This window comes from Bos mutus, chromosome 28 (assembly GCF_027580195.1).
Source record: "Bos mutus isolate GX-2022 chromosome 28, NWIPB_WYAK_1.1, whole genome shotgun sequence".
NCBI lineage: Eukaryota > Metazoa > Chordata > Mammalia > Artiodactyla > Bovidae > Bos > Bos mutus.
This window is the reverse complement of record NC_091644.1, coordinates 16577164-16602328: the sequence shown is the minus strand read 5'-3', so window position 1 is coordinate 16602328 and position 25165 is coordinate 16577164. Positions and strand designations below refer to the sequence as shown.

At 37.0% G+C, this 25165-nt stretch overlaps 1 protein-coding gene and 1 pseudogene across 3 annotated transcripts in view; one reads left to right on the top strand and one right to left on the bottom strand.

Moving 5' to 3' along the window:
- Positions 1-9783: 9783 nt before the first annotated feature.
- P4HA1 (prolyl 4-hydroxylase subunit alpha 1) overlaps positions 9784-25165 on the bottom strand; it is a 105918-nt gene continuing 90536 nt past the window's right edge. For all 3 annotated transcript variants that reach the window (XM_070364429.1, XM_005910145.3, XM_005910146.3), the window contains 5 exons: positions 18929-18982; positions 16443-16508; positions 12942-13010; positions 12351-12447; positions 9784-10881 (listed from right to left, as the gene is read on the bottom strand). In XM_070364429.1, the coding sequence (XP_070220530.1) occupies positions 10811-10881; positions 12351-12447; positions 12942-13010; positions 16443-16508; positions 18929-18982 (357 nt within the window). In that variant the 3' untranslated portion in view covers positions 9784-10810. The remainder of the gene's footprint in view (positions 10882-12350; positions 12448-12941; positions 13011-16442; positions 16509-18928; positions 18983-25165) is intronic.
- On the top strand, positions 13022-15601 carry LOC138986056 (large ribosomal subunit protein eL21-like; annotated as a pseudogene).

Below are 25165 nucleotides of genomic sequence, written 5' to 3'. Positions count from 1 at the left end.
TGCTGTATATAAAACCTTTTGTTCACATTTTCTTTCCTTGACTATCTTAAATATATTTTATATCCGTTTTCTTCTAGGATAAGGTGTTGCTGTCAACACCTAATAATAATCTAATTCTCTCTCCTTTATAAGTAATGTGGTCTTTTTGCCAAAATGCTCAAAGGAATTTTTTCCCTCTTTAAAATCTAGTAATTTTACAAGTACATATTGATGTTGGTTATTCTGAGTTGTTATTCTCTGGCACACAAGTCCCTGCTCTTTCAATATATAGTTTTAAACATTTTTAGGAAAGTGTTGTGTCCATCTCAGCCTACTCATAGTGATAATGCTGGAGAGGAATGCCTGAGACACTTGCCTGGGTCCCTGTTACTTGTGGAGAGCCCCCAGACATTTCCTGGACCAGAGCCAATGTCGTGGCCGGAACAGCCCTGTGGTTCTTAACTATGACTGCAGGGAGCACCTCAGCAAAAACCATCAGGGAACTTTAAAGAACAACATTACTCAAAGATCCTACAGGGTACAGCACTATCCAGGGCCACAGAGTTGGTCATGGGTAGAGTAGGGGGGAGCACAAATCTGGAGGATTCAGCCTTTATTAAGTTCCCAGGATAGGGTGCCTGAGATTTTGTGCCTGCCTCAGTATTGGCAAATTTCAAGTATAAGTGGGACCAGGGCATGGGAAGGGGAAAACAGATATGGTAGAATTGTCATTTATCTAGGAAAGAGGTCCCCAGCCACCTGTTAGGAACTAGGCTGCACTATAGGAGGTGAGAGGTGAATGAGAGTGAAGCTTCATCTGCCACTCCCATCATGCATCACCCTTAGATAGGGTCACCTAGTTGCAGCAAAACAAGCTCAGGGTTCCCGCTGATTCTGCATTATGCTGAGTTGTAGAATTATTTCATTATATATCACAGTGTAATGATAATAGAAATAAAGTATACAATAAATGTAATGTTCTTGAATTATCCTCAAACCATCCCCCTGCCCCAGGTCTATGGGAAAATATAATCTTCCACAAAACCAGTCTCTGGTGCCAAAAAGGTTGGGGACAGCTGGTCTAGGACACAAGACTTTCTATTAATAAAAGGGGAATTCCAGGGGTGGAACAGCCTGATTGCTTATCTATTTGTTTTGCTGGTAGCTGTGTCATACAGCTGACGGTATGTTTAAGATGGATGCCTTTGAAATGGATGTGTCAGCAATTAACAGCTTCTTGTCAGGCACTCACACTACATAAAGTTTTTTGATTCTCTTTACTTGGTTTTGTTATTTAGGGATTCTCATTATCTCTGTTAGATCTTCTTTGCTTATTTTCAGTGTCATTTTCTTTTTACTTATTTTTATTTTAAAAACTGTCCTCTTTATCTTTTACGTATCCATCTGTCTATTGATGGACCCTTGGATTGCTTGTGTTTTGGCTATTGTAAATATAGCTGCTATTAAAGTGACTGTACAAATAAATCTCTCTTTGAGCATCTACTTTCATTACTTTTGGAAACATACTCAAAAGAGGAATGTACAGTGATTGAACGATTTTACATTCCCACCAGCAATGTGTGAACCTTCCTTGCTAGGGATGGCAAAACTACTTTTGCTATTCTCTTCTTTGTATCTTAAGAGCTTTCCCCTCTCCTTTCCTCTATTACTGCCTTTTCTTGGTAATGACACATTTTGATTACTTTTCATTTCTATTTGCATATGTTCTTTAGACATTTTCTTGGTGGTTACCATGTGGACTACATATAACATCCTAAAGTTATAATAATCTGAATTAATAACAGTTTCTGTAACTACAAATGAAAACTCTACCCCTGTATACATCTACTCCCATTTGTTAGTGAAGTCACAAATTATAACTTTATATATTGTACCCATTAACAGATTTATTTTTATCCATTTTGTCTTCTAAATTCTCTAGGAAAAGAGATATAAACCAAAATCACAATGTTGCTTTTTCTGTTGTCCATACATTTATCTTTATTATAGATTTTTATGTCTTCTTATGGCTTCAAGTCAATGTCTAGAGCCCTTTCAACTAGAAGCATTTCTTATAGGGCAGGTCTAGTGGTAATGAACTCCTTCAGCTTTCGTCTATCTGCAAATGTCTAAATTTCTCCCTTATTTTTGTAGAACAGATTTACTATGTACATAGTTCTTGACTGTCAGTGCTTTAAATGTAAAGCACTACCTTCTGACGTCCTAGGTTTCTGCTAATAAACCCACTGATAATCTTATTCAGGATTCCTTGGACAGTAATTCAGTCCTCTCTTGCTGCTCATCTTCCAAGAGTTTGATTAGTGTATCTCAGGGTCATTCTCTTGAGTTTATCCTACTTGGGATTCTTTAAGCTTCTGGAATTTGTCAGACTACTGACTGACATGGCTCAGACGGTAAAGCGTCTGCCCGCAATGCGGGAGACCCCAGTTCGATTCCTGGGTCGGGAAGATCCCCTGGAGAAGGAAATGGCAATCCACTCCCGCACTCTTGCCTGGAAAATCCCATGGACGGAGGAGCCTGATAGGCTACAGTCCATAGGGTCGCAAAGTCGGACACGACTGAGAGACTTCACTTTCACTTTCACTGACTGACATGACTACAAATTTGCGAAGTTACTGACCATTATTTTTTCAAATTATCTCCCAGAAATCTTCTTCCTCAAGAATTCATATAATGTTGTACACTAAGCTGTTTGATGGTGTCATGTAAAGTCCCTTTGGCTCTGTTCACTTTTCTGTACTCCTTCTGCTCCTCAGACTTGATAATTTGTAATGACTTGTCCTCAAGTTGCCTGATTTAGTCCTCTGCCTACTGGAACCTGCTGTTGAATCCCTCTAGTGTATTTTTCAGTTCCAGAATTGGTTCTTTTAAACTGATATTCATTTTGTTCATATATTACCTGCTGACTTCGTTCTTTGTCCATGCTCTCCTTCAGCTCTTTGAGCATATCGGGAACAGGTGTTTTCGGGCAGGAAGGAGGCTTAAAAGGGAAGAGATATATGTATACTTATGGCTGATTCACGTTGTTGTAAGGGAATGTGGAAAGATAACACATTATTTTTAATAAGGAATTTTTTCCATTTCATGATAAAAATCTGAAAGTGTTTCATGTTACAGGGCCTTAAACTTTTCTGCCTTTTAAATGTAAAGTAAAAAATAGAATACATAGGTAAATTTAAGTATTTCTTCATCTATGAGTTACCAACTACAGGGTTATTATACATAGTATGATTTAACCCCTGATATATCCAAACTCATATAAAACCTAAATTGCAATGGAGCTTAATTGCATTTATGGTTTTAAGGAAGGTATTAAAATAATAATTTTGGCTCTTTGTAGACTTGACTAAGGATAAAATTCATCTCTCTAAATAAAGTCATGAAATGTGCACATCACTCTACATATTCTCTTTAAGATGTTCTGTTCTGAATCTTTTAAAGTGCTTAGCCTAAAACAGATCTGTATTACAAATAAATCTGGTAGGAATTGGAACAACCAAATGACAAAAATGTAAGGGTTTTCTTTTCAGATTTTAGAGCTCATTTTACCTGTGATTATCTTTTTTTGTACAACTAATCTCAGCTGAATAGTGCTGCAATAGGAACTCAACAAGGCTTCAAAAAGCAGAATATAAACTTTTACATTTGATAAGACTATTAATTTTTTATAACTTAGTCTTCGTGCATCAAAATATATATTTAACTGAAGGCTACATTCACACACAAAGGAAACTTCGAAGTCCTCAAAAACAAGTTAATAAAACAGGCACCCAAGAACTTTACTGTTCCACTACAGTTACTTTTGCAAAACTCATGAGTGTGGTAGAATAATATCCAAGGACATCAGAAAATTGGACTATGAAATCTATTTCATTCTGATAAATCTTGTAACTAAACAAATGGTACTCTCTAGTACTGATAATTCATTCTTATTTCTCTAAGTTATCCAGTACCATTCCTGCTAAATAATACACTTCTACCAGAGTGAAATGTGGTCCACTGGAGAAAGGAATGGCAAACCACTTCAGTATTCTTGCCTTGAGAACCCGCAAAACAGTATGAAAAGGCAAGAAGATAGGACACTGAAAGATGAACTCCCCAGGTTGCTAGGTGCCCAATATGCTACTGGAGATCAGTGGAGAAGTAACTCCAGAAAGAAAGAAGAGGCGGAGCCAAAGCAAAAACAACACCCCACATTTGTGGATGTGACTGGTGACAGAAGCAAGGTCTGATGCTGTAAAGAGCAACATTGAATAGGAACCTGGAATGTTAGGTCCACGAATCAAGGCAAATTGGAAGTGGTCAAACAGGAGATGGCAAGAGTGAACATCGACATTTTATGAATCACAGAACTAAAATGGACTGGAATGGGTGCATTTGACTCAGATGACCATCGTATCGACTACTGTGGGCAAGAATCCCTTAGAAGAAATGGAGTAGCCACCATAGTCAACAAGAGAGTCCAAAATGCAGTACTTGGATGCAATCTCAAAAACAACAGAAGCATCTCTCTTCGTTTCCAAGGCAAGTCATTCAATATCATGGTAATTCAAGTCTATATCCTGACCAGTAATGCTGAAGAAGCTGAAATTGAACGGTTCTATATGCAGAGTACATCATGAGAAACGCTGGACTGGAAGAAACACAAGCTGGAATCAAGATTGCCAGGAGAAATAGCAATAACCTCAGATATGCAGATGACACCACCCTTACGGCAGAAAGTGAAGAGGAACTCAAAAGCCTCTTGATGAAAGTGAAAGAGGAGAGTGAAAAAGTTGGCTTAAAACTAACATTCAGAAAACGAAGATCATGGCATCTGGTCCCATCACTTCATGGGAAATAGATGGGGAAACAGTGGAAACAGTGTCAGACTTTTATCAGTGCAGATGGTGACTGCAGCCATGAAATTAAAAGACGCTTACTCCTTGGAAGGAAAGTTATGACCAATCTAGATAGCATATTCAAAAGCAGAGACATTACTTTTCCAACAAAGGTCCGTCTAGTCAAGGCTATGGTTTTTCCAGTGGTCATGTATGGATGTGAGAGTTGGACTGTGAAGGCTGAGCGCCAAGGAATTGATGCTTTTGAACTGTGGTGTTGGAGAAGACTCTTGAGAGTCCCTTGGACTGCAAGGAGATCCAACCAGTCCATTCTGAAGGAGATCAGCCCTTGGATTTCTTTGGAAGGAATGATGCTAAAGCTGAAACTCCAGTACTTTGGCCACCTCATGCGAAGAGTTGACTCATTGGAAAAGACTCTGATGCTGGGAGGGATTGGGGGCAGGAGGAGAAGGGGACAACAGAGGATGAGATGGATGGATGGCATCACCAACGCGATGGACGTGAGTCTGACTGAACTCTGGGAGTTGGTGATGAACAGGGAGGCCTGGCGTGCTGCGATTCATGGGGTCACAAAGAGTCGGACATGACTGAGCGACTGAACTGATGAAGACCTACAAGTCCTTTTAGAACTAACACCCCCAAAAGATGTCCTTTTCATTATAGGGGACTGGAATGCAAAAGTAGGAAGTCAAGAAACACCTGGAGTAACAGGCAAATTTGGCCTTGGAGTATGAAATGAAGCAGGGCAAAGGCTAATAGAGTTGTGGCAAGAAAACAAACTGATCATAGAAAACAGCATCTTCCAACAACACAAGAGAAGACTCTACACATGGACATCACCAGATGGCCAACACCAAAATCAGATTGATTATATTCTTTGCAGCTAAAGATGGAGCAGCTCTATACAGTCAGCAAAAAAAAGACCAGGAGCTGACTGTGGCTCAGATCATGAACTCCTTATTGCCAAATTCAGACTTAAATTGAAGAAAGTAGGGAAAACCACTAAACCATTCAGGCATAACTTAAACCAAATCCCTTATAATTATACAGTGGAAGCGGGAAACAGATTTAAGGGACTAGATCTGATAGAGTGCCTAATGAACGATGGATGGAGGTTTGTGACATTGTACAGGAGACAGGCATCAAGACCATCCCCAAGAAAAAGAAATGCGAAAAAGCAAAATGGCTGTCTGAGGAGGCCTTACAAATAGCTGTAAAAGAAGTGAAAAGCAAAGGAGAAAAGGAAAGATACACCCACTTGAATGCAGAGTTCCAAAAAATTTCAAGGAGAGATAAGAAAGCCTTCCTCAATGATCAGTGCAAAGAAATAGAGGAAAACAATAGAATGGGAAAGACTAGAGATCTCTTCAAGAAAAGTAGAGATACCAAAGGAACATTTCATGCAAAGATGGGCTCAATAAAGGACAAAAATGGTATGGACCTAACAGAAGCAGAAGATGTTAAGAAGGGGTGCCAAGAATAAAAAGAACTGTACAAAAAGATCTTCATGACCCAGATGATCACAATGGTGTGATCACTGACCTAGAGCCACACATCCTGGAATGCGAAGTCAAGGAAGCATCGCTACGAACAAAGCCAGTAGTGGTTATGGAATTCCAGTCGAGCTATTTCAAATCCTGAGAGATGATGCTGTGAAAGTGCTGGCCTATTGAGGGCAGCACTTATTAATTGTTGGAATTGTTTTTTTTTTTTTTTTTTTTTTTTTATTTTTACTACATATACTATAAACATATACAATACATGCTACAAAAAAAAACATTTTAAAATTTAACTGTCAAGAAAGTGTATAGTGTTATAATACAATGGCACATGTTTCATATTTTATTTCAAATTGGTTTGCTTATCATCCATTTCAAACCTTTAATAGTGAAATGTTACTTATGGATAATTAAAATTATCTATTTGCATTATTAACAATAAACAATTCCAACAATTAATAAGAATAACAAATTTGGAAAACTTAGCAGTGGCCACAGGACTGGAAAAGGTCAGTTTTCATTCCAATCCCAAAGAAAGGCAATGCCAAAGAATGCTCAAACTACTGCACAATTGCACTCATCTCACACGCTAGTGAAGTAATGCTCAAAATTCTGCAAGCCAGGCTTCAGCAATACGTGAACCGTGAACTTCCTGATGTTCAAGCTGGTTTTAGAAAAGGCAGAGGAACCAGAGATCAATTGCCAATATCCGCAGGATCATCGAAAAAGCAAGAGAGCTCCAGAAAAACATCCATTTCTGCTTTATTGACTATGGCAAAGCCTTTGACTGTGTGGATCACAATAAACTGTGGAAAATTATGAAACAGACCACCTGACCTGCCTCTTGAGAAACCTGTATGCAGGTCAGAAAACAACAGTCAGGACTGGACATGAACAACAGACTGGTTCCAAACAGGAAAAGGAGTACGTCAAGGCTGTATATTGTCACCCTGCTTATTTAACTTATATGCAGAGTACATCATGAGAAACGCTGGGCTGGAGGAAGTACAAGCTGGAATCAAGATTGCCGGGAGAAATATCAATAACCTCAGATATGCAGATGACACCACCCTTATGGCAGAAAGTGAAGAGGAACTCAAAAGCCTCTTGATGAAAGTGAAAGAGGAGAGTGAAAAAGTTGGCTTAAAGCTCAACATTCAGAAAATTAAGATCATGGCATCTGGCCCCATTACTTCACAGCAAATACACGGGGAAACAGTGTCAGACTCTATTGTTCTGGGCTCCAAAATCACTGCAGATGGTGACTGCAGCCATGAAATTAAAAGCCACTTGCTCCTTGGAAGAAAATTTATGACCAACCTAGATAGCATATTAAAAAGCAAAGACATTACTTTGCCAACAAAGGTCCATCTAGTCCAGGCTATGGTTTTTCCAGTAGTCATGTATGGATGTGAGAGCTGGACTGTAAAGAAAGCTGAGCGCCAAAGAATTGATGCTTTTGAACTGTGGTATTGGAGCAGACTCTTGAGAGGCCCTTGCACCACAAGGAGATCCAACCAGTCCATCCTAAAGGAGATCAGTCCTGAGTGTTCATTGAAAGGACTGATGCTGAAGCTGAAACTCCAATACTCTGGCCACCTGATGTGAAGAACTGACTCATGAGAAAAGACCCTGATGCTGGGAAGGATTGAAGGCGGGAGGAGAAAGGGATGACAGAGGATGAGATGGTTGGATGGCATCACAGACTCGATGCACATGAGTTTGAGTAAACTCCGGGAGTTGGTGATGGACAGGGAAGCCTGGAGTGCTGCAATTCATGGGGTCGCAGAGAGTCAGACATGACTGAGCTGAACTGAACCAGAGTGAAATAAGTGCACCAAGAGAAGGGACTGGTTAAGATACTATTTTTCTCTGCTTTCTCTGCAAATCTCCATTTCATAATTCTCTTTATTCCTTCTCAAGTGACTTAAGTATTTAATGACTGTGGTGGTGGTTGTGCTATTTTGGTATTAAACTAAGATTCTTAATGGCAAGCATTTAGTCATTCAGTTGTTTAGCTCATGGGGCCCTACACATTTGTTCATTTTTTACCTTGTATGGCCTTAAGTGGAAACCTGGCATAGAATTTACATATAACCAATCATATGACTACATAAGGATATTCAGATTCTCCTCAGCTACAATGACATAAACACACATACACCTATAAGCTATTATTTTTATATATGTGTGTGTGTTTACTGCTTACAACGGAACCCTTTTTATGCTGTAGTAACCATTTTATTATAAATTTACCAAAGTACATGGTTGGTTGCTTCTTTCACTACTGCATTTACCATCTAGCTTTCTGAGGAATCCTAAAGTCACTTCATTGTCTTTTAAAACAATCCTACTAGTTATGACTTACCCCGATTGAGTGTTCTGGTGAACTCTCCCCTTCACTCCTGTCAACTTGATGATACTGGTGATAATTCTATGGTTAAAGTTAATGAACGATGAAACTTCCAATCTTAAAGGATGGACACTTAGGGTTGGTAAGGAAACTACATTTTCCATCATAGCTCTAGCTCTCATTTATTTTAAAGTTCACCATTAAAAAAACTGCAAAGTTTTACACTGGAATTTTTTTTTCTTCTTTGCATTTATAAAGAAAAATAGTTGGTAATTATAAAACTTGGGAGGTTTCTGTAAGACCTAACTAACACTGAAAAGAGTTTACCAATTCCTGTGTGGGGTTTGGGGGTTAAATATAATGAAACTGTTAAGATTATGGAATATATCACTTTCTTTCAAAATAGGTATTTTTTATTCTAGCTAAAACACATGCGGCAATAAAGGTTATATCCATTCTTTGAACCCCTATTTTATTTCTACAATTTTGAATTTACATTGCTTCCATCTAAAAAAAAAGATTTTTTAAAAATGATCCGTGGTCAGAAAATCTGGGTAGGTTAATGAATTTAATCCTCAACTTCTTACTAAAATACTTGTAGTGGAACAAAGGACAGGTGGAAGAAAGAAACTTCAGTTAACTTTTTACCAATGGTTTTTGAATACCCTGTTTCTCAGAGAATTAACCAAATTCCTATTTGAATACTGTGTGAAGGATAAAGAACCCTTTTATGAACTAGGATTCACCATAAGAAATGTAAAGGTTAACTTAAAGGGTCAAATAACATACTTCCTTAGGTTCAGAGCTTTCTACTACCACACCATATAGTTGAATAAAATAAAGTCTTACATAACATTATTGTAAAAATTCCATAACCACAGTATTAAAGATCAGAACTCCCTTTGAAGGTAACGTATTTGATTAAATATCTGAAGGCTTAGAGATCCTACATTTTCTACCACAACAATGAGACTTTAGAATGAACGAACATCGAGAATAAATCTAGGTCCTAAATATAAAGAAATAACCTGTTATTGCAATAGCATACATTCACATTCAAATATGAAAAATACCACACAGAAAACAGAAACATTTTTAAAAAAAGGTTTAAGATCATAAATAGGTTATTGTCACAACACATTTCAGAATTGAAGAAACAAACATTTTGACTGTTTAGGAAAAACTTTTTTTTTTTTTTTTTATCAATTCCCTCATCATTGAAAGAACTTGTACATTTTAAAATTTCCAGTCTCCTAAGGCACAGTATTTATTTAATCTGAATGCCAACATCATCATCCCCCGCTGTCTATAGCTGGAACAAGAGGCAAGGAATTAGCACTAAGGAAAACAACAAAAATTCCTGGACAAAATCATGAGTCATTTAAGAAAAAGCAGAAACAGACTAAGTCATGATCATTTCTGTTAAGAAGGCCAAAACTTTTTAATGTAGGACCTTCTGTTAAATTTTTTTTAAATCAAAGTATTTTAACTCAAATTTAATTCACCACAGAGGAGCTATGAAAGGAACAGATTGGTAAAAATAAAGAACACTTTAGAAAGGACTTGGGAGAAGAAAAAATCTACTTAGTAAACATAGGGGCAAACGTTAAACTGAACCGAGTTTAGAGGGCTAATTTATTCCTAGTCGTCAGGCAGATCCAGAAGAAAGTTAAGACTAGGTAAACACAGTACCTAGGTATACACTGTAAGGCATCTGTTCCTTAATCAGATGGACCATTTTAGTCCACCACCCACCAACAGAGATATACTGAAATATTATAATCAGATGCTTGACTTTTTTTTCCCCAACTAAAAAAAATTTTTTTTAATATAAAGGTAAAATTTCCTCATTTTTAACCCTGTCTTTTTGTCCTCTGTGATACCAACTGAACTTTAAGGTTTTTTATATGTACAATGTGGTGATTTAGTGTTACTTTTAAAAGAAAAAAAAAAAAAAAAACCCACAAAGTTAGTGATTGTCCACAGATGAAACATGGGATGAGGTTCATGACTGAATCAATCACGGAGTGTTAGTCAATTGTAAACTCTTGAAAGTTAAGACTGGGAATTGTGTGTATCAGACACATTAGAGTACAACAGGAGAGAAAGTTCATTTGTCATTCCAATTCTGACAAGGTGCATGGTCTTCGAAATTCCTGTCCACGTTCATGGAGCCATTTATTGGATACTGTGAAAGAACAAAATATATTAATGTATCCTGCTATCTAACTAGTACTGAATTAACTTCTGAGATAAAGCTCTATAATGAAGTTTCAACATGGGTTAAAAAATTCAAGACCAAAACCAGACAAAGATGCATGCTACTGAGGCTTTCAAGAACTTCACTAAATGATGGAGACACAGATTTTTTATGTATGTACATTTGAGAATCTGTAAATGTACATTTCTTAAAGTTTCTAATGTAGGTATGTGTTAGTCGCCCAGTCATGTCTGACTCTTTGCGACACCATAAACTGTAGCCCACCAGGTCCCGCTGTCCATGGAATTCTTCAGACAAGAATACTGGAGTGGATTGCCATTTCCTTCTCCAGGGGATCTTCCTGACGCAGGGATCAAACCCTGGGTCTCCTGCATTGCAGGCAGATTCTTTACCATCTGAGCTACTAGGGAAGCGATGTAGGTAGGTATAGACAGAACAAAACACTGTTTTACCTGCTCACAAAATACAACTTCTAATACAAAGACATTTAAAAGATGAATATAAAGTCTCCACATTAAAGGAGCAACTCTATGATTAATCTCTCCTATTATGTGCTCATTAAGTTTCCTGTGTTTCAAGATACTGTTTAATACACCCCAAAAGGAATTAATTTCCTTCTTCCCCTATATTATAGAACATGGCATCGACATGTATAAAATATCTAAACTAACACTTACTAATTCCTTACTAACTCTTAACTAGTCTGTTACCTTTCTTAACCTGTGTAGCCAATCTTTCATTCATTAAACCCTGTCATTTTTCCTTCTTTGATCTCTGCAATCTGTTCACTGCTCTCCAAATCTTCTGCAGCTGTCTTAGTCCAGCCTTTTATCATCACCCACGCAGACAACAGGAAACAGCCTTCTAAACTCATCTCTCCTGTGCTAGCCTCTCTTTATTCTAGTCCAGTGGTTCACAAATATAAACATCATTTCTCTTAAATCTTAGAAGTGTGGCCAAGTGACACATACTAAAATAGTTATGGGGTTAAATGAATCTTTATTAAAATAATCTTACCCATTTCTATTCCCTTTTTTTTAACTTGGCCAGTTCTATACTTGCATGACCCTTGAGAGTACCTCTCCAGCCTCATACGAGTCCTGGCCCTGGTCCCTAACATGCTTGGAAAACAACTGCTTATCTTCAAGACCAAACAGAAAAATTAAAACTTCAAAGAAGCCTCCCTAAATGTAAGTAGTTACGGTCTTCTGTTTACATCTTTGTATTATTATATACTACATTATATTTTACCCACTAATGTGTCTGAGACAACTATGAATCCCGAGAGAGGAAGATATTGTCTAATTCAACTTTGACTCATATAGTGTTTCTCAGAGTAACAAGTGGAAATAGTGTTTAAAATGTCATAAAAAAATAATTCCAAAATAAGAGACCAAAATCATAAATTCTATTCAGAAAGTACAGGAAATATTTACCCCATTTGTTTCCAACCAGCACTGGACAGGCTGCATGCCGTGTACTATAATCTCCTTCTCCACTGGCAAACAGATTATACCAGAAAACAGCAGTTCCCTGAGGAGAACAAAACAAAATTATCCCCAAATAAAGTATCAGGTTATCACTTTTACAGTAATTAAATTTTCCTGTTTTATGGAAATAATTCCCCATGGCAGCACTATATCTTCCTCTAATAGAATTCTGAAAGTATGACATAACTTACAAAATTTTGGCAATGACACGAAAACATTAACATCAGAGTTGCTTAACAAAGAAGTGCGTTTGCCAAAGCTAACACATCTTATAAATAGCAAGCATCATATGGAACCCATTTTAAAAGTGAAAACTTCTAAATACTAATCCCTGGTTGTTCATACTTCTGGGTACCCATGGTAAATTGTACAAAAAAAAAAAAAGAAAAGATTTTCCTATAGATAATGTATTCCTTAAGTATATTATCTTTTAAAATGTTATTTATTTTTATAGATAAATAACTATAGGTATCTCTCTTCCTGAGAGGAAAAAAATACAGAGAAATACCCCCAGCTAAAATGACAAATCCAGCTTACCTTTTTGGGCCAAACACTAGCTCCTACTTCAGGAAAAACAGTGGCTCCTCCTGCTAACACATCACTCATCTAATAAGAGATGACAGAGTATTGTCAAAAGTGCTGGTGGAGTAAAATTAAACATGCCCCTTTCGAGGCCCATGCGTGTCTCCTGCGGCTTCCCATCTCACCCCTGGCCCCTCAGGCTAATTCACCAAAACGACCAACTCAAAGGGCAAGAGGAGGGCGCCCACTGCGTGTTCTCTAGGCCTTTCAGAAAACATGGGAGTTGTTCCTTTGGCCACATACATGCGAATCTACAAGAAGGGTGATATTATAGATATCAAGGGAATGGGTACTGTTCAAAAAGGAACGCCCCACAAATGTTACCATGGCAAAACTGGGAGAGTCTACAATGTTACCCAGCATGCTGTTGGCATCACTGTAAACAAACAAGATTCTTGCCAAAAGAATTAATGTGCCAAGCTAGATTCCTGAAATGTGTGAAGGAAAATGATCAGAAAAAGAAGGAAACTAAAGAGAAAGGGACTTGAGTTCAGCTGAAGTACCAGCCTGTTCCACCCAGAGAAGCACACTTCATGAGGACCAATGGAAAGGAACCCAAATTGTTGGAGCCCATTCCCTATGAATTCATGGCCTGATGGGTATAAAAATAAAGATCTAGACTGTACAAATGTTTCTCTTAATTGAGTAGAGGTGTTGTGTCCAAATTCAGTGGTGATGTGTTTTCAAATTTACTGTTTTTTCTTCCTGAAAGATGTAACAGTTTGTTGTTCAGTATGCTCCATTGGTTAATGAACTGCCAGATATTAAAAAAAAAATTAAACATGCTACTGTGAGATAGCTATGATACTGAATACTAGAATGAGAATACCTGGACTTCTAATTACATAGATGGGTTGGTGCATGCTGGTCAGTTTTTAAAAAACAAGATGCCATTTGGGTGTACATACATATATAAAAGCAAAGGAAAGATAAAGTCAGCAAGGGAGACTGGAAAAGAATTTGGGAGATAGCTATTTCTTTTATAGCCAGAGGTAAAAAGAGAGGATTTAAAACTGACACGTTGGGGAACATAAGGGTATAAATATGTATTATATAGCACTAGAATATCACCTCCATAGGGGTAGGAATTTTCACCTGTTTTATTGCTGAGCTTCAGTGTCTAAAATGGTACCTCAAAATAGTAGGTATTCAATAAATATTTAAATACATGAATTCAAACAAAATAGAAATAAACTAAGAGAAAAGTAACAAACTACAACCAGTTTTGTCATTTCTCATGTAGGGTATCAACACATGGCAACTAAAAATTAGAAAATTAAGAGATTTATAAAGTTATAAAGGTAAACCAGAATAAAAACACAAATCTTCCAAATAAATTGAAGAAGTACATGCACAAAATGAGGCAAAGGAAACACAGATCATAGAGTGAAGATTTTTTTTCAAAAAAATGAAGTATAATATAGTGTAACATCAAGCAAAAATCCATCTATATGCTATAATCAGTGATATATAGGCAAATGCTGTACCAAGCCACCAGGGAAGCTGTACCAAAGAAAACAGAGTCTGACCTTAATATTAAACAGCTTAAAGTGAGTGATATAAAGAAGTGTATTTTACTGTGATACATGTATAATCAGTATCAAAGACCTGATCGCTCTTAAGCAATGAAAAGTTAACTTTGGAGAAATTTAAACTTTGTGCTATGGGACCATCTGGGAAGAGCATTCAAATAGTGGGAAAAAAAATGAAAACTAATTAATAAAAATATTTAACTAAAGGGGGACCTAATTAATATATAGTCTAATAATTACAAATAATCTAACATTTATGAATACTGGACCAATTAATACAGCATCATGTATGCCTGCGTTTATGAAACAAATATAGCCAAAAGCAAATGCTTAATGGCTCTTAAATAGCTGAAAAGATGCTCAACCTCTCTAATAAGAGAAATGCAAATTAAAACCACAATAACTGCTAATCTGATGAAGTAAATGTACAGATCAAAAGTCTGACAAGCATCACACTTAAAGATGGTATAAAAATCAGTACAAGTCTACAGATCTCACCTCTAGAAAATATACAAAGACTTCACAACACTAATTTTTGCATAATGTTATCAGCTTCTCCCTTGGTTTTCCCTCTCTCATTCTTAATTTATCTTATACATCTTAAATCCTTTTTTTTTATGGTGTCTTAGATCCTTCTACAAACCAGATGGAGTTGTGAGAGGGATGAGGAGAGCAATCAGGAGAGTGACAAGGTAGGCTGGATACAGGGAAAGAGGTCTGTTAAAAAAAAAAAGGGGGAGGTCTGTTAAAAAAAAAAGGGGGGGGAGGGAAAGAAGAATGATCCAAAAAAAAACTGGGCGAAAGACAAACAGAAGGGAGCAGGGAGCAAGGAAGAAAGAAACCAGATGGAGTAGGGATACACAGATCTGGCAGGGAGTGAAATAAAATAGGTAACAAAAAGATTCAATTTCATATAAATCAAAGGAGGATAGGGGATGGAAACAACAATGAAATAAGCAAAACTAAGTCAATATAAAATACATCTTTTAAAGTTAATGAAGGTTACAACACTGTAGGAGACTGTACTTGCTAAATCTAATATACCCCAATATGGACTGTCCCATGTGTTCTTTTTACATGACAGGGACATGCTGCTTGAGTGGCAGAATCCGTGTCTATGTTCCTTCCCTCTTGAAGCATGGCAGACATCTATAATGGCCTCAATTAATAAAATAGAGCAGAAGTGACATTATTTGACTTTGGAGCATGGCTAATAAAAATGTCATGTACTGCCTTTTGTGGGAGGATACTTGCTCTTAGAATCCAGTCACCATGCTGTGAGGAAGCCCAGGCCAAAAGTCAGTATTTTGGTCAGCTTTAATCTCAATCTTCAAGGTGACCCCAAGTGCCAGCCATCATGAGAGATTCAGAGCAAGAACCATGAATAAAGCCCACTCTCACCACCATGAAAGGTAAAAATCAAATTATTAATTTAAACCTTTCAGTTTTGGCATGATCTGTTATGCAGCAACAGATAACTGGGGCAAATATTATATGATCAAAGCTTGGTTCTTTCTATCTGTATCAATAGATAAACAATTTTTAAAAAGATCATACTGTTTTGAAACTAATGAACAATGTGAGAACGGTTACCCTTGAGGAAAGGGCTTCTAGGGTGCTGTAATGTACTATTTCTTGGTCTGAGTGCCGAATACACTAGATATGTTCACTTTGTGAAAATTTATCAAGTTAATACCTATGATTTGTACACTTTTCTGATATCATTTTAACTTTCTTCCTCAGACTGTAGTAAGTACAATCTGAAAAAGTGATAAATGAAAAAAAAATCTTAACCCTCTTTACTCAGTTGTAAGAAACATTCAACTAAGATGTTAAGAGCTAACCAAAGCAAACATCTAAACACATTAAAACAAGTCATGTGATCAAATCCCAACTCAAAATGAAAATTTTAGCTATAACTTACATAAAACAGCCATGTAGCAATTCTATTTCCTGTCCCCAGCTCTTTGAAAGCATCTGGCTCATCTTTCTGTGAATAAAATACAATTCCGTGATGTAAAATTCAGTAATTCAAGTTCTCCACAGGCAACTAAACATCAGTAACATGCTGAACAGTAAGCTAAAAATAGCCCCTAAAGGTTCCTTTGTAATATCCAGTGCACTACATACAAAAGGCTCTCAAGTATTTGTTGACTGTTGATTCAACCAGTACACTGAATACTTTTGATAAGACCACTGGGGGGCGGAAATTAGTCTATACAATGAAAACCAATATCTACTATCCACAGATTGTTTTAAAAATTAACAACTATAGTTTTAGCTTCCAAACAAGCAAGACATTAGAGACCTTCAGCCCCATTCATTAAGTCAATTCTCTGTGGGTAAAAAAAATAACTTTGAGATTTACTTTGAACTCATGATCTATTCAAATATTCACACCTCTACTATTCCTGTCTTTTGACTGTCAGCACTTTAATCTGGCTAGAGAATTTACATCTGGCTATTTAAAGCTAATTAAAATACAGAATAGTCTTGGCATTTTCTAAAAAAAAAAAAGTATTTTATTTTTCATACAGAAATTTATACACATTCCTTTGTCATATCCTCAATATGTCCCTTAATATCCTTCAAAGGATGAACGACTAAACTGGTATTTCCATACCACAAGAAACTACTCAGCAATAAAGAGAAACACCCTATCAATATGCTCTGCAAAAACATGGATGAATCTCAAGGGAATTATGCTGAGTGAAAAGAAACCATCTTAAAAGGATGCACGCTGTATATAACATTTATGAAATAACAATTATCATAAAGAACAGATTAATGATTACCAGCAGTTAGGGATAGCAGAAGGGTATGTGGAGTGACAGAGTAGTATACAGGGAGTCTGACGTGATGGTGCAGTTATGTACCCTGACCTGTGCTGGTAGTTACACAAAGCCACACGTGTAATAGAACTATACACATATACACACGAGAGCCAGTATAACTGGTGAAACATGAATAAGCTCTGTTGCTTGTGCCAATTTTCTGGTTTTAATAATGAACTATAGTTATGCAAGATGTTAACACTGAAGGGTGCATGGGATCTTCCTGTACATTTTTGGGGGGAAACTTCCTAGGAGTCTAATTATTTCAAAATACAAATCTAAGAAAAAAAGTTTAGTTACATTAATGTCAGAACTTAAACTGTAGTCTTTCACGTCATCCAAGATCCTAAGACATTTTTCAGTAATTGAAAATAGAAGGAAAATAGACTAAAAATATATTCTTTGCTAGCCTATACACAGAAAGTATCTAGGATTTTAGGATTAAGTCAGTCAAGGAATATAACATAATATATTAACAGACTATGTTTTTTTTCCAAAGAATATACTCTTATTTAAAAATGGTAATAGATCAAGAAGTTTATTAGAATACTTGGCACATGTCTTAGAATTCATGTAATTATAATAAAGCTTAAATTAAGATTTGGTAATGACATAATTTATAGCTCAATATGTTAAAATTACTTTTATTTAAAAGGTTAAATACTTAACCAAGAGTACTTGGGCAAGGATGGGTTTTTAACAAACTGCTTTAATATTATTTTTCCTCCAGTCTCCACATCTATTTTTTTTTCCAAAATGTATTCCTGTAACTCCTGCAGATTTACTGGCCAATTCACTACAGCTGTCTCTAATCTGTTTAATCCACTAAATTTAAGATTTCAAAAAATTTTTCAACCTGAAGATTCTATTTCAGTTAAATCATTGAGAATTTAAAAATAAAAGATAAGACAAAAATGAATAAAGTATTGTATAGTTATTTTATATTCTATATCTGATCACTGAGGTATCAACACCCTGGGGGCATCTATAGCTGTTGGCAGGCCTATGCTTTCAAACTGCCCAAAGAAGCTCCCCATAATACATCTTACGCAAGCCAGGATGCAAAAGGAAACTCCTGAAGTGTCCTGACTCAAAGCAGATGATTTTCTAGGCCATCCTTTCTTTCTCTGAAGGTGTATGCCTTTAGAGATTTAGGTTTTATGCAGGGATCTCAGGTCAGTAGCATACATTTATACAGGCCCTCTCACAGAGCCGTTAATCTCCAAAGCTCTACATTCCTGGAGGTATACGCCTTCAGCCTCAGCCTTTTTGCTTCCTTTTAACTCTCTAATTTTAGTCTCTAGATTTTCTTTGTTCAGTTTGCCTTTGAGAACTTCCTTTACTTTCCCCAAAGCTCAGTGATGCATTTAAAAGTATCCTAAATTCTTTTCCATGTCTCTAGTTGTTTCTTACTGCTAAAATGTATAGAGCATCTATCCCACCATGCTTCCACAAATGAGCTACAAACCTCTTCCAAAATAAGCTATGAATTTATAATACTAAAATGACAGAATTAACATGTCATGCCTAAGCTTCAGTGGAACTCCTACATTCTCCATTTTTTTTGTTTACTTACCCGTGCAAAATCAAAATGGGGTTCATACTGTCCTCCAACTCCATAATTTGCTACCTGCATGAGAAACAAGGCATGAATAAAAGAACTATCAAGATTACTATTCAAAAAAATCTGAGTCCCATTTTGATCTCTCATATATCACAGTTAGGTACTTCTAAATAAATGAGAAGCAAAGCATTTTTTTTTTTTTAATTAGAGTTTCTAAGAAATCAAGGATGAAAAACTAAGAGCTGTTAAACGCTATTTTAGAATCTTAATTAATATGCTTTTCTTTAGCAAATGTTTGGAGCACATGATTTTCCTAATACATAACAAACTTTGATTTTTAGAATTAGTTTTATAAAATTAGAATTTCACAATTTTTATTATTGTCAGTAAACACTTTCCTTGAGAATTTAAATCAAGATTCATGTTTACCAAAGCCCAAAATACTGGAAAATTCCCAATCTACTTTAATGAAATCCCCTTTGGATATGTATTTTTTCCCTACTTAAGTAAAAAAAGAGAAGAAGTTAACACCAATTTAATTATTCCTGTTGGAAGGCCCTGACAACTTCATCTGGATGTGACAAATGTCCCAGTGAGAAGCAACAAAAGAAAGTAAGAAAAATATTTGGTCTGAGTTCATGGTCCAGATTTCTTAGTTAAAATACAGCATATGTAACTTTGGATACAATCACTTTTCTTGTTTGTAAAATAAAGATAATGTTAACTACCTCTTTTCACCCCAATATGACAAAATGCTAACAAAATTAAAGGAAAATGTGAGCTAAAGAGCACTGTTGATAAAATGAGTACATAATGCTACATAATGCTTCATAATGCTAAAGAGCACTGTTGATAAAATGAGTACATAATGCTACATAATGCTTCATAATGCTAAAGAGCATTGTTGATAAAATGAGTACATAGTTACAACTTTGCTCACAGCAAAGTCCAAGTCTTATGTAAATTATTATTACTGTGGATAATTTACTTCTTATGTTGTAGATATCTTGGTTTGGATCAGACTATTCAGTCAGAAATATCAAGTAGCCTGAAAGAGCCTGTGATGGTTAGGCAGGTAAGAATAAATACAAATTAGGAAAGAAAAGACACACCATAGCTTTCATTTTTTTAATAATCAAATGAGTACCAAGGAAGTTGTAGATGACCATGGAGTAAATGATAATTTACTTAGGCAAACTTAAATATAGGCAGTCCTGTTTTGCAGTTCTAAAATGCATACATCACAGATATCATGGTTTAACTAACCATTAACACCAGACCCCCAACAGCACAGTGGACATTTCAGTTACCATGTTACATTAACTGTGAGTAATTATATACAATACCACAGTAATTACTATATATAGTAGCAAATATTGCTACTAGCTCTTCAGTCCACAAATTACTACATAAATAACAGCTACACAACATGACCAATGACCAACCACTTCTTTAAAGTATCAATGATTGGCCACTGCATATCTGTTATTCAGTTCTTGTACAGACAGAAAAGCATACGCCTTATTCTCCAGTAAAAATCTATGTGATGTTTTGCAATAATAGACAATTAGAAGAAATTGGCCAACAAAGGTAACTGCAGCAGAGAAATGGAAAGCAATAATGCTGTAACTGAAATTGAAATCAAACTGAAATGGACTCGGTTCTGGGACAAGATGAGAAAAGATGAGTAGGACCTGAGCTCACCTCTCTCATGATGTGACTGATAAGGGATTAATCTCCAAAATACACAAACAGCTCACACAGCTCAGTATCAAAAAACAAACCCTAACAAAAAATGGGCAGATGATCTAAACAGATGTTTCTCCAAAGAAGACATACAGATGACCAAAAAGCACATGAAAAAAAAAAAAGCTCAACATCACTAATTATTAGAGAAATGCAAATCAAAACTATGACGTATCACCTCACAAGGGTCAGAATGACCATCATCAAAAAGTCTAGAAACAAAAAATGCTGGAGAGGGTGTGCAGAAAGGAGACCCTTCCTACACTGCTGGCGGGGATGTAGACTGACAGAGCCACTACAGAGAAGAGTATGGAGGTTCCTTAAAAAAATGGAAAACAGAGCTTCATGTAATTCAGCAATCCCACTCCTGGGCATATATCCAGAGAAAACCGTAATTCTAAAAGACACATGCACCCAGATGTTCTCTGCAGCACTATTTGCAACAGCTAAGACCTTTAGGAAGCAACCTAAATGTCCACTGACAGAGGAATAGACAAGGATGTGGAATATACTTATCAACAGACTGTTGCTTAGCCATAAAAAGGAACGAAATAATTCCATTTGCAACAACATAGAGATTGTTATACTAAGTGAAGTAAGTCAGAGAAAGACAAATATCATTTGATCACTTATATGTGGAATCTAAAAAAATGATACAAATGAACTTACAAAACAAAAACCAGACTCAGAGAACAAGCTTATGGTTGGGGGTGGGGGAAAGACTAACGGAAAGGGACAGATAGGGAGTTTGGGATGGACATAAACACACCGCTATATTCAAAATGGATAACCAACAAGGACCAAGATGGGAGGGGAGCTTGGGGGAGAGTGTGTGTGTGCACGCGCTTAGCTGTGTCTGACTCTTTGTGACCCCATGGACTGTAGCCCACCAGGCTCTTTTGTCCATGGAATTTTCCAAGAAAGAATACTGGAATGGGTTGTCATTTCCTACTCTAGGGGATCCTCCCAACCCAGGAACTGAACCCACATCTCCTGCACAGGCAGGCAGATTCTTTACCACTGTGCCATCCCGGGGAGAAGGGATACATGTATATGTATGGCTGAGTCCCTTCACCGTTCACCTAAAAAGATCACAACATTGTTAATCAGCTATACTCCAATACAAACTACAAAATTAAAAAAAAAAAAAAAACAAAACACAAAAAAACAGACTTATGGTTACGAAAGCAGAAAGGTAGCTGCTGCTGAGTCACTTCAGTCATGTCCGACTCTGTGCGACCCCATAGATGGCAGCCCACCAGGCTCCCCCAACCCTGGGATTCTCCAGGCAAGAACACTGGAGTGGGTTGCCATTTCCTTCTCCAATGCATGAAAGTGAAAAGTGAAAGGGAAGTCGCTCAGTCGTGTCCGACCCTCAGCGATAACACAAGGAACTCTACTCAATATTCTGTAATAATCTATAGGGGAAAAGAATCTGAAAAAAAAAAATACATATATACAGATATGTATAACTAAATCACTTTGTGGTATGCCTGAAACTAACACAACATTGTAAATCAACTATACTTCAGTATTAAAAAGAAAACTCATGCTGATCCCCCCACAAATCAAACTAAAATGGAGATGAAGAATAAAAGACTGACAAGGAAAATGTTTCCAACTTTTGCTGTTTGAGAAACTCTAGATATGCAGTCAGAGGAATCTGGTGAAGGTCAGAGGAATTTTGTTGGCAATGAACTTATTAACATAAAGAAAGTGATCATGATGAAAAGAATGAAGATATCTTAGAGGAAGTGACTCTGGAAAAAAATCATCAATAAAAGATCTCTCAGAGATATTTAGCAACATTAAAAGCAGAAAGGATAAAACACTAAAAGCTGAACCAAACTTAGAAGCAGGACAATTTACAAAGAAAGAGAAAAGATGCTCACTCTGTATCATAAGTTTCACAATGAGAAGAAAGGAAATCACTGTTGATAAGTGCTTAAAGAAGTGAAGTGAAGTTGCTCAGTCGTGTCCGACTCTTTGTAACCCTGTGGACTGTAGCCCACTAGGCTCCCCTGTCCATGGGATTATCCAGGCAAGAACACTGGAGTGGGTTGCCATTTCCTTCTCCAGGGGATCTTCCCAACCCAGGGATCAAACCCAGGTCTCCCGCATTGCAGGCAGATGCTTTAACCCCTGAGCCACCAGGAAAGCCCCTGAGAAGTACTTACAAAGATTTAAAACACTGTAATCCTCAGTATCTCTAATATTTTAAATTACTGAGACAATTCAATAGTGAAGACTAGTTTTCAACAAATGATGCTGGGACAATTGCCTATATAACCACATGAAAAGAATGAAGTTGGGCTCTACCTTATATCATATATAAAAATGACTCAAGATGGATCAAAGACCTGAATGTAAGAAATAAAACCATGAAAATTATAGGAAAAAACCACAGGTGTAAATCTTTATGTCCTTGGATTAGGCAATGGTTTCTTAAGACACCTTAAGCAAAAGCAACCAAAAAAAAAAAAAAAGACTATCAGACTTCATAGAAATTAAAGATTTTTGCCAAAGGACACCATCAAGAAAGTGAAAGACATCCCAGAGAACGGGAGAAAATATTTGCAAATCATATACTTAACATGGGTCCAGTATTCAGAACATAAGAACAACACTTATAACTCAATAAAAGACAACCCCATTAAAAAAAAACAGGCAAAGGATTTGAATAGAAATTACTTTCATAGATATAAAAATAACTAATAAGTTCATGAAAAGATACTCAACATCATTAGCAATCAGTTCCGTTCAGTTACTCAATTGTGTCCAACTCTTTGAGACCCATGAACCCCAGCACGCCAGGCCTCCCTGTTCAGCACCAACTCCCAGCGTTTACCCAAACTCATGTCCATTGAGTCGGTGATGCCGTCCAATCATCTCATCCTCTGTCGTCCCCTTCTCCTCCTGCCCTCAATCTTTCCCAGCATCAGGATCTTTTCCAATGAGTCAGTTCTTCGCAGCAGGTGGCCAAAATATTGGAGTTTCAGCTTCAACATCAGTCCTTCCAATGAACACCCAGCACTGATCTCATTTAGGATGGACTGGTTGGATCTCTTTGCAGTCCAAGGGACTCTCAAGAGTCTTCTCCAACACCACAGTTCAAAAGCATCAATTCTTCGGCGCTCAGCCTTCTTCACAGTCCAACTCTCACATCCATACATGACCACTGGAAAAACCATAGCCTTGACTAGACAGATCTTTTTGGCAAATTAATGTCTCTGCTTTTTAATATGAGGTCTAGGTTGGTCATGACTTTCCTTCCAAGGAGTAAGCATCTTTTAATTTCATGGCTGCAATCACCATCTGCAGTAATTTTGGAGCCCAAAAAAATAAAGTAAGCCACTGTTTCCTCCTCTATTTGCCAAGAAGTGATGGGACCGGATGCCATGATCTTCATTTTCTGAATGTTGAGCTTTAAGCCAACGTTTTCACTCTTTAGTTCCTCTTCACTTTCTGCCATAAGGGTGGTGTCATCTGCATATCTGAGGTTACTGATATTTCTCCTGGCAATCTTGATTCCAGCTTGTGATTCTTCCAGCCCAGCATTTCTCATGATGTACTCTGCATATAAGTTAAATAAGCAAGGTGACAATATACAGCATAGACGTACTCCTTTTCCTATTTGGAACCAGTCTGTTGTTTCGTGTCCAGTTCTAACTGTTGCTTCCTGACCTGCATACAGGTTTCTCAAGAGGCAGGTCAAGTTGTCTGGTATTCCCATCTCTTTCAGAATTTTCCACAATTTATTGTGATCCACACAGTCAAAGGCTTTGGCATAGTCAATAAAGCAGAAATAGATGTTTTTCTGGAACTCTCTTGCTTTTTTGATGATCCAGTGGATGTTGGCAATTTTATTTCTGCCTTTTCTAAAACCAGCTTAAACATCTGGAAGTTCATGGTTCACATATTGCTGAAGCCTGGCTTGGAGAATTTTGAGCATTACTTTACTAGCATGTAAGATGAGTGCAATTGTGCGGTAGTTTGCACATTCTTTGGCATTGCCTTTGGGATTGGAATGAAAACTGCCCTTTTCCAGTCCTGTGGCCACTGCTGAGTTTTCCAAATTTGCTAGCATATTGAGGACAGCACTTTTACAGCATCATCTTTTAAGATTTCAAATAGCTCAACTGGAATTCCATCACCTCCAATAGCTTTGTTTGTAGTGATGCTTCCTTGACTTCGCATTCCAGGATGTCTGGCTCTAGGTGAGTGATCACACCATCATGACCATCTGGTTCATGAAGATCTTTTTTGTACAGTTCTTCTGTGTATTCTTGCCACCTCTTCTTAATATCTTCTGCTTCTGTTAGGTCCATACCTTTCCTGTCCTTTATCAAGCCCATCTTTGCATGAAATGTTCCCTTGGTATCTCTAATTTTCTTGAAGTGATCTCTAGTCTTTCCCATTCTATCGTTTTCCTCTATTTCTTTGCACTGATCATTGAGGAAGGCTTTCTTATCTCTCCTTGCTAGTCTTTGGAACTCTGCATTC